This window comes from Acomys minous (assembly GCF_964271855.1).
Source record: "Acomys minous genome assembly, chromosome: 14".
Lineage (NCBI taxonomy): Eukaryota > Metazoa > Chordata > Mammalia > Rodentia > Muridae > Acomys > Acomys minous.
The window spans coordinates 83,233,715-83,249,867 of record NC_140496.1 but is presented as its reverse complement, the minus strand read 5'-3'; the positions used below and the strand labels follow the sequence as shown (position 1 = coordinate 83,249,867).

The 16,153-nt window shown below is 41.6% G+C and overlaps 1 protein-coding gene and 1 pseudogene across 5 annotated transcripts in view; both read left to right on the top strand.

The window, feature by feature from the left end:
* AP1AR (adaptor related protein complex 1 associated regulatory protein) overlaps positions 1–16,153 on the top strand; it is a 34,404-nt gene that overhangs the window by 7,665 nt on the left and 10,586 nt on the right. For all 4 annotated transcript variants that reach the window (XM_084756357.1, XM_084756354.1, XM_084756356.1 and 1 more), the window contains exons 2-4: positions 9,685–9,733; positions 10,486–10,512; positions 12,744–12,769. In XM_084756357.1, coding sequence (XP_084612483.1) covers positions 9,685–9,733; positions 10,486–10,512; positions 12,744–12,769 — 102 coding nt within the window. The remainder of the gene's footprint in view (positions 1–9,684; positions 9,734–10,485; positions 10,513–12,743; positions 12,770–16,153) is intronic.
* On the top strand, positions 6,506–8,094 carry LOC311583004 (NHP2-like protein 1; annotated as a pseudogene). Its single transcript has one exon. The product of its transcript is annotated as an NHP2-like protein 1 (transcript).

Sequence of the window (16,153 nt, the reverse complement as noted above, 5' to 3'; positions counted from 1 at the left end):
CCAAGCTATCATTGCTTTTTCTGTAGCCTTGAGTTGATTACATGCATTATTCATGCACTCACTCTGCACCGTCCCCTCTCAGCTCCCTCAGGCTCTTGTGGTTCCTGGCACTGAAGCAAGTGTCTTATGCTGGCTTACCCAGCTAGATTTAAGGAAAGAATTGTATTCTTGTTCCTCTGTAATTACTTTAAATACAATAAATATTAGTTTTATATGTTTGTCTTTGCTTTCAGTGGTTTTTTTGAACAGTTAGGCCAAAACTCTCATTTTCATACCTGATCATCTACGTATTTCTCTTCCTGTGTAGCATTATATTAAGGTAACACATATCCACCCTTTTACTGATTGGCATTTTTGTTATTTCAGTGGTGGTTGTGGTTTGTTTGTTTATTTGTTTGTTTGTTTTTGCTGTTACCATCAATTGACATTAAAGTTTTTCATGTTTTTTTCCAGTTTATACTTTTACCAATAAGACATTTTCATTGCTCTACTTTCTAAATACTAACAAGATGCTTTTTTCCAGCCTATTAATGTGAAATGTTGAGTATTTGTACAAGAACTTCACTATAGTTCTACATGCCTGTAGCAAATAGAGCATGTATATAAGTTTTAATCCCTGTAGTGATAGCAGTGGAAATATATGAACCTAGGAATAAGTAGTAGGAGATGCTGAAAGCTGCAGTGGCTTTGCCAATGACCAGAGAGCACAACTGTGTTCAGTGCTGAGGACTCCGCAGTGTTTGCTGGTGACCACAAACTAGGTGCCATTCAAAATGAGGTTGGTATCAGGATTCTTCTGGAACTTGGCAGGCAAATTTCGTGCTTTGTGAAGAAGGCAATGAATTTATCTTAGGGCACGACAAACTCTAATGAAACTGAAATGTCGACACAAAGATGGATAGTAGGACCTGCATAGAGCACCTGTGTGACACACAGATACCTTCATTGTAACACGGTGACTGCCTCCTGCCAAGCTGGAAGGACGGCTGCCTCTCTGAAATAAAGCGAGTGGGACTAAGAATTGCTCTTTTATGTATGTTGTCCAATTAGAGTCTTCCCCTTCTTCCTGCCCCTTTCCCCTCTTTTTATCCTTTCCCTAGTTCAACTACCCAAGGAGGGCAGCAGTATCTTGGCAGGAATAGGAATTTGTTGTTTTGTTGATTTTTGCTACAGGTGGGATCTGTGTGCCTCCTCACACTTACTGTTGCCATCTTTCTTCCAATTTGCTAAAAAGTCATACCTCCAAGAATCTCTGAACTTGGGAGATGTCTAATGGTACCGTTGTGTTATCATCATAAATGGAATTAATAGAAGTCGAGTAGCTTGGCCCTTACCAACATGTGCTCACGTTCATTCCTCCCTCACCTCCATCCCCCTCTCCCTCTCTCTCTTCTAAGACAGGCCTTCTCTGTAGCTTTGGCTGTCCTGGGCTTTGCAGACCAGACTGGCCTCACTCAGAGGCCCACTTGCCTCTGCCTCTCAAGTGCTGGGATTAAAGGCATGCACTACTACTGCCTGGCTTTTTACCAGCTTTTAAAAAAAATTTTTATTAATTTATTCAGATTATAACTCAATTGTTATCCTATCAGTTATATCCTCCCATTCCTTCCTCCCTTCCGCTTTCACCCTATTCCCCTCCCCTAGGTCTATCACTGAGGAGGACCTCCTCCCCCACTATGTGGTCATACGCTATCAAGTCTCATCTTGTTAGCCTGCTTATTCTTTCTTTGAGTGCCACCAGGCCTCCCCACTAAGGGGAGGTGGTCAAATATGGAGCACCAGAGCTCCTGTCAAAGTCAGCCCCCGCTCTCCACATAACTGTGGAGAATGTCTTGTCCATTGGGTAGATCAGAGTAGGGGTTCAATGTTTACTATTGTATTGTCCTTGGTTAGTGCAATAGTTTGAGCAGAACCCCCTGGGCCCCAATCCACCCATCACTATGTTCTTCTTGTAGGGTTCTAGGACCTTCAGGGTCCTTCTATTTCTCCATCTCCTATATTTCTCTTACACAGAGTCTCAGTAAGATGTCCTCACATCCATCCCAGTCTCCTTTTACCAGCTTTCTTAAGTACGTCTTTTTTTTTCTTTTAATCCTTAATCCCTGAAAAGCAGCATCTCTTCCTAAAGAATTCAGTATCTGTAGTCAAATTCTACAAATACAAAGGCAGAGAATAAGGGTTTTCTTACTGTTTTCACTTATAAGCAAGATAGAAAAAAATCAGATTTTCCATTGGCTTGCTTTTTTTTTCTTAAGTAAATTCAGAGACTTTTGTACAGTATGACCCACTTATGTGCTAACAATAGTAGTTCTAAAAAGTAGGATGGCTATTTTCCTTTATAGACGGTATGATTAAAATTATTAGAGTAGACTTTCTTTGAATGTTGTCAGTGTTCACCAATTTTGTTGAAAGTCTCTTTTTTTTTAAATGAAAGATGCAGTCATATCATGCACAAAAGCATCTATGTAGATGGTGTTATATAACAAATGAGCACAATTAGACTCAAAGCTGCACACTTAGTACTGGACCATGTGTGGCTAGACCTGAACGCTTTCCCCATCTAGCCATGCAGATGTGCTGAAGAGCTTAGTTCCTGAAGGAGGCACTTCAGTTCCTTCTGTACTCTCTTTAAAATCCAGTTCAGTTTGATATTTCACATTCCTCCAAATTCAGACGATTGTACTTGAGGTGCATGTAGCACTCATGGCTAATGGCTGTCAAACTCAACAGCGGTGAGCTCTCTAGGGTAACAGTAGCCATAGAAGTATTGAGAAAAGGACATTTCTCTGAGACTTAGTTCAGTTCTGGGCTTATTCTGTGTACTTGATAAATGTGAATCTGTTCTTTACCATGTTAACACTTTGTTCTCTCTTATGTTTGCTTATGTCGCACTTAGCTGGAAATCAAGCCATGAGATACTGAGTTGTTGTTGTTTGTTTGCTTGCTTTATCTTTAAATTGAAGAAAACAATCCTTGTGCCATTGTGAAACACAGGTCTTGGGAGACCTGACTAAAGCAAGTCTTACTATCTTTTGTGTGTGATTAGTTTGGTTGATTCATTTAAACATGGTAATTTGTTTCAGGCACCTACAAAGATGGTTTCTCCGTGCCCCGGGCTTTCACCTTTATCTGTATTCATTCAGATATACAGCTTAAGTATAAATCGATAATTTAAGATGAGAAGTCAGCTGCCTGCAGAGTGTGTAGTAATTGTCTTTCCGTAAGGACGTCCTTTTGCTTTGAAATGACCAGTAAGGTAGGAGGTGTTTGGTATAGATTCGGAACAAAGGGGCAGCGTCATGAGGAAGGTGGTGACATGAAGTATGAGTGTGGGAGGGGAAATGCTGACATTATTGTCTTCGTCTGTGACCAGCATTCCTCGGGGTAGAAAATAGATGATTTCTTGAGTGTGAAGCAAGAAAGAGAAGAAAAATGCTTCTAGTGCTCTGGAGTTAAGAAGTAGCCCCAGCCTTGTTTCTAAGAAGCACTGGGACACAGCAAGCCTGGATGCCCTTGTAGGCTGCCTTCAGCATTCTGGGGTCTTCTCACCTCGCCTCTTCGCCTCCAGTTCTAGGGCTAGGTAGCACCAGTGACTACACTCCTAAGGGGAGTGACTTAGCACCCCCAAGGGGGGTTGGACTGATGTGTATGTTGGTGGTGTTGATTTAGCATTAAATAAAGAATTCTTGCCTAGACATTTAGCTCTGTATGGATGTTGATCTCCAGCTGCACACTTGTTCCATTTGCACCGTCCTCGTCTCTGACATCTCCACCCTTGATTTCTGTCCTCTTAAGTATTTGTTTATTTTTTGATTAAGTTGTTTCAACTTTGGTTTTTTGGAAGGCTGTTTGACATAGCTTAATTATTACAGTTTTTAAATTGCTGTATGATTTTTTTGTGATTTTTCCCAATTTATCAAAAATGTTCTCATTTATCAATATTAATTTTGATTGACAAATTATAGTTGTCTACAACTCTAGAATTCAATGCACCGTTTTATTGATATCATTAAGTGAAGCCAAATAACACAACTCATTTTACCTATGATTTTTATTGTAAGACATTGAATTTACTCTTCTAGCTTCTTTTTAAAACAAACTATATATTTTTGTCCACTATTTAAAAAAATATTCCTACCTATATTAGCACATTCTGGCTGCTTTTACTGCCTGTTAGCACTATGCTCCTAGCCTCTGCCATTCTGCTCTGTGCTGCTGCAGTGGCTTCCTTGTTGGCCTCTTAAAGCAGCAAATCATCTCTAAGATCCCGTAGGGAAGTCTTAATAGAGTGGAAAGCTTCTAAAAAATCATTAAAGAGTGTGAAAAATTAGGGAGTTTACTACACTAGTGAAACAGTGAAGCTGAGCAGTTATTGTTAATGGATCCTGATAACCATGGTAGTAAAAGGTTAATATGGTACTTTAATGGTGGCTGGGCTAGGAGCCTCACCTCTTGCTCTGAAACAGAGCTGTAAGGAGAAAATAAAGTCAGGACAGCTCTCCTGAGTGCTACAGCCACCGAGGGGTAGGGCTAGCCTAGATGCAGAGCTTTGAGTTGGCCCTCCCATCATTGAGCTGCTGGTGTATGTGAAGGGGCTGGTTCTGCAGATCCAAAGCTACAGGATCTCCATGACACAGGGCAACAAGAGATCCCAGAGGACTTCCGGTGAGGATCCCTTGTTAATGCCTTAGCAGAAGCCAGGGCCCCCGAAACAGACCAGCTGTTCATTGCAGTGGACATTTGCAAGTGAAGGTGTGTGGACAAATGCTGTACTGCGTGGCACACTGAGACACACCAAAGCTTCCATGACAAGATGGGTTTTTTTGGTTTTGTTTTTTACTTTCTTTTGTCGGGGAGGACAGAGGACAGATGAAGGGATGGAGAGATGAATAGGACTGAGGGGTAGGATGTGAAGTTCACAAAGAGTCAATAAAGTTTTTTTAAAAAGTCAGGACAGCTTTTTGCGGAAAATACTAAAAACATACTCCAATTTTGTTGGACTTTGAGCAGTCAGTAGTATGAAAGACTTGAATCTTGGTGTCCTTCATTTGCCTTAGGGATGCAGTGTTTGCTGAAGGGCACTTTTATGAACTGACACACTGCCTGTGTGCTAAGGAGGCATTTATAAGTAACCTTGAAATGATGTTTATAAACATTTGCTTTCTAACCATGTTCAAAACATCTGTCATATAGAAAATGTGGAAAATTCTGAGAACAGCTATAGTTTTTATATAGCTCAAAGTTGGCCAAATACCATTGATCAAATTTAATGCTGTGCATGTCTGTGCGAGGTCTATGCAGGCGCCAGCAGTATTTAAATAAATAAAGACATCCATAATTCACTTAAAATATGTATATTCCGATGCCCACTTGTTTTTAGAAAAGCCCCACAGTTAAGATTCTCTTTAAAAAGAAAAAAAAAGGTCCCTGAGTTTGCCAAACTGCGTATTTACTTTAACCAATCGATATAGTCTTGTTGCTGTAATTGATATATTATTTTTGTGAATAAGGTTTCAGTTTGTTGTTTTGTTTTGAAATGAAGCCCTGCAGATCTCAGGAAGATGTTCTCTGTGTTTGATTTCAGACAACTCTGAACCAACCAAATGAATCTAGGGGTGTGTAGTTTAGCCAGTGAGAGTCAGGCAAGAGTTCTCTATAACAGTTGTGGTGGACAAGCCAGAGACACTTGGCTTCTATGAAGTGTCAGCCATGATAGTCCTGCAACCGTTAAGTGCAGAGCAACAGTTACTCCCCTGGTCTTGACTGTCAGTGTAGCCTCCGGGTCCTATGCTAGGTTGCTATTGCAGACTCCTTTCCGTTGTTCACTTACACCACTCAGAGGCTTAAGCGAGCAGGGTGTAAGCAGAGACATTGTTCAAGCGAGGGGGTAGTGGTTATACATAGAGAAACATTTGATACCACAAGCAAGACTCTCGCTGTCAGAACACAATGCTTCTGAAAATTCAGCTCATTTCTGGAGACCATGCATGGTTAGAGAATAAAAAGATTTTTGTTTATACTGGAATATTCCATGAACTCTTTTAAAGACAGTATAGACTCATCTACTCTTTACCAGAAACCTGGGAGAAGACACAAAACAACTACTTTATGTTTGTGTGGTTGTTTGAGCAGAATACCTACCATATATAGATTAAAACAGGAGAAAGGGTTGGCTTTGGCTCACGCTTTCAGAGGGTTTAATTCATCATGGCTTGGCATGCATTTGCCGGTCACAACATGGCAGCCAGGCTCTCTGTGTTCTCCTTCCTCTCTTTTCTTTTGTCCAGAGCACTGGCCCGTGGACTGGTGCCTGTGGTGGTTCCTTTAATTGTCAGCTTTCCATAATCTAGAACCAGCTGGGATCCCTCCCAAGGAGCCATCTAGAGTAGGTTGGTCTGTGGACGTGCTTTTGAGTGGTGTTCTTAATTGTGTTGACTGAGATGGAGAGGGCCACCCTGACTGTGGGCGGCAGCATCGATGGCTGGGCCCTGGGCAGAGAGGAGAAGCACCAGGGAGCATGCATGAACTCATTGCTCTCCGCTTGACTGGGTGTGATATGAGCAGCTGCTTCACATGCCTGCCACCTTAGCTCCCACAGTGGTGGACTGTGACCCAGTACTGTGGGTGATGTAAATCCACTAACTCATCACAGTAACAGGAAGTGAAACTAAGTGTTTTCCCTTCAGTTATTCTTCAGGGAGATGCTGTCACAGATCCCAGGTGCCTCTAAACCCAGTCAGTTGACAGTGAAGATCAGCCATCACATCTCTCAGATTAAAAAAGTCACAGGAAAACCCAGCAACTATATTTCCTTGCTGTTTTATTCATTAGTTGCAATAATACGTCATTTTCTTCCTAACCCTGTAAGCCCCCTCCATGCATATGTACATATACAAAGCATAAGAGCTGACCTAACCCTGGAAATCTTCCTGTTCAAAGAGGCCTTCCCTGTCTAGTAAAGCTGACAGTTAGGAGCTGTAAGAGCGAATATGGCTCCCACGCAGGGGCTTCCTTTATTCGTTTTGTCAGCTGTAGTGGGAACTGCGTGTCAGTGAAAGTCTTAAAGATGCCGGGGACTTGCAGTAGCAAAGCAATTTGAAATGGCTGTGTCTGAGATGGACTTGGCATTGCAGTAGAGATATATTGTTGGAGCTGACATGGTAAGGAAGGTGCTTATTTAGTGGCATCTTAAGTGTCAGAGAGCGGTACAGACATTAATCATCAAAGTAAAAGGAAAATTTGCCCCGTACCCGTAGAAAAGTTAATCTAGTAGAAGTTTCTGAGCTGTTTTCCATCTTTCATTTGTAAAGACATAAGAAAAGAACAAAAAGGCTTCTATAAATGTATGACCCATTATCTAGAATGTTTTCTTTGTCTTGTTTTGTTCTGTGACCAGGGACTGGCTATGTAGCCCTAACTGGATTCAAACTCAAAGCAACCATCCTGTCTCGGCCTTTAAAGCGATGGGATTACAGGAAGCAGCTCCCACAGCTGGACAGCTGCTCTTCCTCACACATTGCCTATGTTATCCTTTCAGAGTTGTGATGGTTTCATACATTTAAGATGTACAGTCTGTCTGAGGTGGGCTATGCCTGGATCACAGGGAGGCTGGCACACCACACTCATAGCAGAAGCTGATGAGAATCCGAAGGCCTGTCCCAACACGGGTGCCGACCTCACCAAGAAGCTGGTGGACCTTGTTCAGCATGGTAGTTGTGCAGCTACAAGCAGCTTTGGAAAGGAGCCAATAAAGCCACCAACACACTCAACAGAGGCATGTCTGAGTTCACTGTGATGGCAGCAGACACTGAGCCCTTGGAGATCATCCTGGACCTCCCACTGCTGTGTGAAGACAAGAGTGTCCCCTATGTATTTGTGCGCTCCCAGCAGGCTTTAGGACGGGCCTGTGGGGTCTCCAGGCCTGTCATCGCCTGTTCTGTTACCATCTCAGCTAAAGCAGCAGATCCAGTCCTTTCAGCAGTCTATTGAAGGGCTCGTGGTGTAGGCCTGTGGCCTCTGCCCTTTCCTGTCTACTCCCACGCTATTTGTGTATCATATTGTCTGTTAGCATGTAGTGTTTCCAGCCAGTTTCTATTACAAATATTGCACTACATCTGGTTTTTGTGTTCTATTATTATTATTATTATTATTATTATTATTATTATTATTATTACAGAGTTGTTTTGTCACTATCTCCTCCTCTTTTGTAATGTTTTAAAATCTTCTTTCTTAAAAAAAAAAAAAATGAAATGAGCTGGGCCTGGTGGCCCACCCCTTTAAACTTAGCACTTGGGAGGCAGAGGCAGGTGGATCGCTGTGAGTTCATCGAGGTCAGCCTACTCTACAAAGTGAGTCCAAGACAGCCAAGGCTACATAGTGAAACTGTTTCAAAAAACCAAAAAAGAAAAAAGAAGTGATATATAAGCAGTTGAGAGGCGGAATGTCACCATTTAACAGGAAGAATCAGGAAAAACCTAAGCCAGGGACAGTGTATACTTTCATCTGCAAATTTCTCCCACTATGCAGAGTAAGATAACAGTAGCACTGGTCCTTCATGCCTTTGCATATAAGGTCTCCATAAATGTTACCCTGACTGAGGTAGCAGTCCCTCCCACCCCTCTTCATCTGAAGAGGATGTTTGACGATGGCCTATGTCCACACGCCATTAATCTTCTATGTACAACCTTATATTCTCACTCCACTCCCAACTGCTCCTGCGGATATCAATGCAGTAACAATTCAAAGGGATGTCCTGCAGACTCCAGAGGCAGCCTGGGTGACTTCAATTGCCTGGCTCTTAAAGAGTGGCAAGGACAAAACAGTCAATTCATGCTGCAGTAAAGGATTTTTGGGAAATCGTGGTCATTTGACTGGAACTTACAGAGACAATGCTGTTAGGAAACATCCTCCTTGGTGATGGGGATTTCTTGTGGAGCCCTTTGACACTCGTGTTGGGACCTCTTGTCCTTTTCCTCCTACAAGACAGGTCAAATGTATTCTCGAGAGTGATAACATGTTGATTCTTGAGCATCCTAATGAATATGTTCATAGTTCACTTAAAAATAAATAAATAAAATGTAAGGGACATACTCATCATATATGGCCTTTTGGGTGTGTTTTGTTTTGTTTTGTTTAAGAGCTTTTCCTGGTCTTTTTGACATATTATACATAATGATGGATTTCATTGACATTTTCATACAGTGTGTGTGATTTGATTATATTTACCTCCATTTTAACAAGATATTTAATAAATTTAATAAAATTTAAAATGTCACTATATTCTGTTCTATATAATATTTATTTAAATTAACGTATTATTACAGTCTCAGTAATTATTATATATACCCCGTATTTTTAAGATTAAAAGATGCACTTTTCCCCCAAAAGTGGGGGGTGGGGATTAGGGTGCACCTTATGGTCCTATTGCTGTTTTTACTGTTTTTCTTGTTTTACTGCTCTAAAAACTGGGTATGTCTTATGGTCAGGTATGTCTTATAGTCTGAAAAATATGATATAGTCTTAGGTAAATTTGGTTTGTTTTTAGAAATATAAGGTGCTCTCTTTATTAAAGAATTTAAAGGGTTTGGTTTTGTTTTTTGTAGGAATACTTTTTATGCCATAATATAAATTGAATTTTAGGTTTAGTTGTGATTTTAAATGTTATTTTTACGTTTTTCTTCCTAGATCAAAATATTTTAGAACATGCCCACGAGGAGAGCACTTGACCATAGAGGTGAGTCCTGGAGCAGTAGGTGGGATCCAGACTGCCAGGGTTCTTTTTCTGTATATTTGAAGATGTATTTTGTGTATATGAGAGCTTGCCTGCATTGTGTACTGTGTACTGTGTATGCAGCATCCACAGAGGCCAGAAGAGAGCGACAGATTCCTAGCAAGTTACAGACTTTTGTGAGCCACCATATAGGTGCTGGGAACCAAACTTGAATCCTCTACAAGAGCAACAGGTGTTCTGAACTGCAGAGCTTCTAACGGAGAAGGATTCAGACCCACATTTAGTATGGGTTATAATATGGAAACATAACAGTTTGTTTTAATATTGTTAATTGTTTTGGAGGCAGGTCTCATGAATACTAGGTTAGCACTCTGACACACATGCTCGTCCCCCTTGGCTTACCTTTTTTTGAAACAGGTCTCACTGAATCATACAGCCTGGCCTTGACCCACACTGTCACCAAGAGGGGCCTTAAGCATTGCATCCTCCTGCCTTTGCCTTCAGAGTAGCTGAGAATGTAGGTCTGTACCACCGGGCCTGGCTCAGTATTGTGGATTCTGATGGACAGAAAAATACTTGTGCATGCGTGCTTGGGTTGGCCATTTGGTTGACTGGAATACCAAATGTGCTAATTATGAAAGGCACTCAACTTCCTAGGTGCCCTATAAATGTGACGTTGCATAAAAAATGGTAGTTTCTTGTGAGATGTACTAGACAAGTGTCCCTCCTAATGGCTGCCTTTTTGTCCTTTGCAGTTTGAGAATCTGGTAGAGAGTGATGAGGTAAGTATTTGACTCACTGTCCTTGTTCTTGTTAATTGCTGCATCAGTTGTACCACTTTTTGTCTTGCTTTTTGCTTCTCATCCATTCTGCATCTTTAGGAATCCAGAATTTTCTACTGTACCTTGAATATAATGCTGGACACAGATATTTTTTCCTTTTATAGAATTCAAGGAACTTCAAAAAGAAGCTATTTCTAATGTCTTTCCCATACATAAGTAAAACACTTCAATCTAGAATCCATCATTTCTGTGGATTTTTGAAGGTGGAATGTATGTATAACTATAAAATTCCCACTTTAGCCATTACCTTCTACCAGTTGTTCTTAATAGTGATTTTTTTTTCCCTTGTTTTTGTGAGACAGATTTTCTCTGTGTGGCCTTGGCTGTCCTGGAACTAGCGCCTTAGACCAGGCCGGCCTTGAACTCAGGGCCTGCCTTTGCCTTTACCTTCCGTACTGGGGATTAAAAGTGTGTGCCATCACTGTCCTGCTAATACTGATTTTCTATATCTCATTTTATTAAAAGCTCAGTCAAGTTTAAGATGAATCTAAGAATAGAAATGCTAAAACATGAAAAAAATGCACTTTCAAACCAATGAAATATGCTATATACGTAATATGCAGAGACATAATTAGGAGAGCTTGAGTTTCTATGCTGATGTTCAACTTTAATTGTGAATGTTGTACAGATTACTCACCTTCCCAGGGTCCTCTAGGAGGAAAATGTATTCAGCTTTTCATTGAGCATTTACATCATGGGGCCAATGAGATAGATCAGCGCATAAAGGCACTTGCCTGCCGCTAACCCTGCCGTGGTCCCCCAGGACCACGTGGTGGAGTTGGAAAACTGCCTCCCACAAGTTGTCCTCTCACCTCTGCAGGCCACTATGGGCGCGCATGCACACACAAATAAAAAATGTATAACTTTAAATTATTAAACTAATTTAAACTTGTCCAGTTCAGCATTTCTCAAAATAACTTGCTAGAAAGACCTTAGTAGCCAGGCAGCAGTGGCGCATGTCTTTGATCCCAGCACTTGGGAGGCAGAGGCAGGTGCATCTCTGAGTTCAAGGCCATACTGGTCTGCAGAGTGAGTTCCAGGTCAGTCAGGACTGTACAGGGAAATCCTGTCTCAAAAGACAAAGAAACAGACAAACAAAACAAAACAGACTTTGCAGAAGCAAGGTGTGTGCTTCTTTCCGTTCTCTAGTTCGCAGCTCTCTCTCTCTCTCTCTCTCTCTCTCTCTCTCTCTCTCTCTCTCTCTCTGCCTCCCCCCTTCTCTCTCTCTCTCTTTTTTTTTTTTTTTTGTCTCTCTCTGTGTAGTCTTGGCTGTCCCAGACTTGCTTTGTAGACCAGGCTGGCTTCAAACTCACAGTGATCTGCCTGCCTCTGTTGGCTAAGTCCTTTTTGCTAGTTCTCAGCTTGCTGGCCTGCCTCTCCTCTGGCCCACTTGTGATGAGTGGGGAGACGTACCATCCTGTTTTGTGATGCTACTTTCTATGTGAGTGTGGACCATTTAGAATCTGATTCCTACTGCCAACTTAGTAATAATTTCAGCTGACATTTATGACTAGCCTAAAGGTATATACTCATAAGCCCAAATCAGTCTTGAAGGAATTATGGTTATGGTTTGCTTTAGAAAAAAAAGAGCAACAACTATTGAATTTTATTATTTGTAAAGTAAATTGAGCCAGTTAATTTCTTTTTCTTCCTTTTAGATTTACTTTTTAGTTTTGTTCACTGTATGTATGTCTATCTGTTGTGTGCAGGGCAGGGCAGTGCAGTGCAGTGCAGTGCTCCATGTGTGCAGTGCTGTCACAGAGCAGAAGGAGCAGTAGATCAGATCCTCTGCAGCTGGAGTCACAGGCAGCTGAACCACATGCTGTGGGTTCTGGGAACTTAGCTCCAATCACTCTGCAAGAGCAGTACTGGTCATAACCCTGAACTATTTCTCCAGCCCCTAATTCATATTGTAGTTAAAATGTTTCCAAGTCCCCATGAATGCTGTTAGCAAATCCTTCCTCCCAGGGGAACTAAGAGATAGATTCCTGAAACGTGCATTTCTGTCACCTGACAACTTTATAGGTTTATTTCGTGTGTTGAAAACACTTTTCCTAGCGTGGATTGCTGACTTGCTAACTTTGACATCAAAGCTCATCAAAGAGCTTTGGCTCATCTTAAATAGTGAGTTCAACTAGTGAAATTTCTTTTACTTGTTTGCTTTTGTGCAGGGGGAGAGCCCAGGAAGCAGCCACAGGTAAGGCTTTTCAAAACAACAAAAATGTGTAAGTGTCATGCAACAAAACTTTTCCTGGGGAGATGCAACACCCATATTACTCACCCCAGATAGGGAGCCCACGACAGACCCAAGTACAGATCCCATAAAAGTCCAACTTGGTGATCCAGTGAGTTTTATTGGGGTTACTTACAAGATTATGGGTGAGGGGCTACTTAAAGAAGCAGAAATGACTCAAAGACAGCTGCATCCCCAAGACCACCCTAGTGTAGGTGACGACAGCTCACAAAGCTAGGAATTCGGAACTCACCGCACAGCTTGTTGGTAAGTCAAGGGGTTGGAGAATGGCCTTTTCAGGTGCCTCAGTTGGTCTAAACCTCTTGTAGGCAGCTGGTGTAGTCTCAGAGTCTTCTTTGCATCTTGTCTTGTCTGGATTTTCTTTGCAGTATGGCTTATCTGAGAGGGACTCTCAGTTTTTGCTTACATTGGCAGGGAGGGCACTAGTGACTTCCTGAAGCCTCTTGAGGTCTGAATTCCTAAGAGATTCCAATCATAGCCTTCAAGACACTGAAGATTTTATGTTTCAGAAACAAAATTTTCTCTGTACATAAAATACAAATAATGCATTTCCCAAAACAATATTTCAAGTAGTAAAAAAATTTGATGTATATCGATTTCTCAGGTTCTTTTTTTTCTATTGGGCCTATGTTATAAATTATTCAGTTTTAAGAAAATTGTTTAGCATTAAGAAAACCCACTTAATATTGGTAACTTTTTTTGGAGACGTGTGTGTGTGTGTGTGTGTGTGTGTGTGTGTGTGTGTGTGTAACCTCAGTTGTCTTGGACTCGCTTCATAGATCAGGCTGGCCTTGAACTTACAGAAATCCATCTGCCTCTGCCTCTACCTCCTGAGGGCTGGGATTAAGGGCGTGTGCCACCGTGCGCGGCTGATACTCCATTTCTTTTTATCTTTTACCCCTTTTTCTTTTTTTGACAGTCTAAAACATTCTAAAAATTAAAAGCCCATTTATAATTTCATAAGTAACTAGAACTTTGATACTACAATTTATTTACATAGTCTTTTTGTCTGCTATTAGAATTGTTTAGACTGCTTGAAAAAGAAGCATCTGCCTTTAACTCAGAAGAAAGTTCCTGGGCTGAAGAGATGGTTCAGCAGTTAAGAGCACTAACTTGTTCCGGAGGACCCAGATTTGATTGCCTCACAATCATCTGTACCCTAGTTCCAGGAGATCTGATGCCTTCTCTGGCCTCCTAGGCACCCACCATGAAAGTGGCGCAGACATACGAGCAGGCAGAACACCCATATGCATAAAATAAATTTTAAAAAGAAAGAAAAAGTTCCTGTGTCAAGGGAATTGTTTCCTATTTTGGGTATCTTGTCCTTGCAATTTTTTACTTTAGCAAGCCTGTCCATGTGCCAGGCACTGTGTTACATATTAGGATTGAAAGTCAAGTGCAGACTTGGTGTGATGTTGCAGAGCTAGGAGGCTTCTGGTAAACACACTCAGGAAGATTGCCTGGGCTGTGAGACCCTTTAAAAGAGGGCAGAGGTTGAAAGTATGCCTCAGTGCCTAGCAAGTGCAAGGCCCTGGTTTAGTCTAGTCTCAAGCTCTCTGTCCCTCTCCCTCTCCCCCCCTTCCATGTACATACACGTGTGCGTGCGTGTGTATCTCTGTCTAGAAGAAAGTTTATCCTACTGAGAGAAAGATCCTAGAGATAGAATTTTAGTATGAGGCTGCCTCCCCAGTGCTGGGATTGCAGGTATACACCACCACCGCCCTGCCCAAAAGGACTTCTTTTAATGATGACACCTGAGTTAATCTCTAAAGAGTTGGATAGCAATTATTATTCAGGCAGAGGAGACCTTCATGGATAGTCAAAAAATGCACATACAGAATGAGATAATTGATTGAAAGGAAGGGCTGGGAGACTATATATGGTGATAGAAAGGTGAAGATAATTAAGAAAACAATAAAAGTCTAGGGTCTCTGTGTACAAGTTCAAACCAGACAAGACTCCAGCACTGAAAAGCACAAGTGGTCACAGTGTTCTAGCCCTGACTAAGAAGCTATGTGGAGGTGACACCTGCTGGGAAAGGGACTATCAGTTTGCTTCATTGGAGTGTCACCGAGTGCATCAACCACACTACAAGACAGGCCCCAAGCCCAGGAGTAGTTGGCAAAACAAAACAGACTCCATGTTTTCTTTTGAGCTTTTTGTTGTTGTTTTTGTTTGTTTATTTTTTACTAGCTTTTCTTTTGGAATTATTTATTTATTTATTTATTTATTTATTTATTTTTGAGTCAGGGAAAAGAAAAAGGACATGGAATTGAGTGGGGAGGGCCTGGGAGGCATTGAGGGAGGAGGAAGACTATTGTGCCAGCCTTAAACACTAGGAGCTGATTGGGATACAAACACACAAGGGTCTCATTTACTGATTGTTCAGCTTAAGCTGGGCCCACACTATCACCCACACAGCGGAGCAGGTATGAGTCCCGAGGACAAGTAGAATGAGCTTTTTTATAGATTGTAGTGAGTGAGAAAGCAGGTAAATGGGTTTCTAGTTTGGCAAGCGTCCTATTGATTATTCCTTGAACTAATTGATATTCGTCTGGTACAAGTCTGGTATCGCCCCACAAATAATGAACTTGGAATAACTCTTGAGAAATCTGGGGAGTGTCTGAATTTTTAGTACCTTCTTATTGTCCAGCCGATTGGTTACTCTATGTCTATATATTCTCTGTGCCAAGTGTATCTTTGTGGGGCTTTCTAGATCCAGAGTCCAAGAGTAGGCCACCCATATATAGAAATGAAAGGTTTAAGCAAAATGGAGTCACTTTGGTCCATCAACTATGATCAAAATATATTATATGAAATATTTTTAAGTAAGCATTTAAATAAATAAATCCTAGGGGCTTTGCATTGCTGTACTTTGCTGGAGTTGAGATTTTGATACATAACCCAGGCTGGCCACAAGTGTTCCTATAAGGTTCAGACTGGTCTTGAACTTCTGATCCTTCTGAATGCTGGTGTCATTAGCCTACTTCACCATGCTGAGATATAACTAGCTCAGTGGTACGCACTTACCCAGCTTGTACCAAGTCCCAGGGTCAGTCCTCCCCACCTCAGAAGGGGCGGGGTCACATACCTGGGTTGGAGCGTGGGAAGAGTGCTGTGAACTTAATAGACACACAGTGAAAGAGGAGTTTGAGAATGATTGGCAAGTGAGAGAAACAACGAACCAGGAGAGTCTAGGGCGGCGCAAGATAAATGAGAAGGTCCAGGCTAGAGGGGATGCTCGGACTGTTTGTGAAGCTGAGGCGAGAAGGACGTCAAGCTGTTTGTTGTGTCTAACAACATAGAAGCCGGTGCTTACCAGTTACT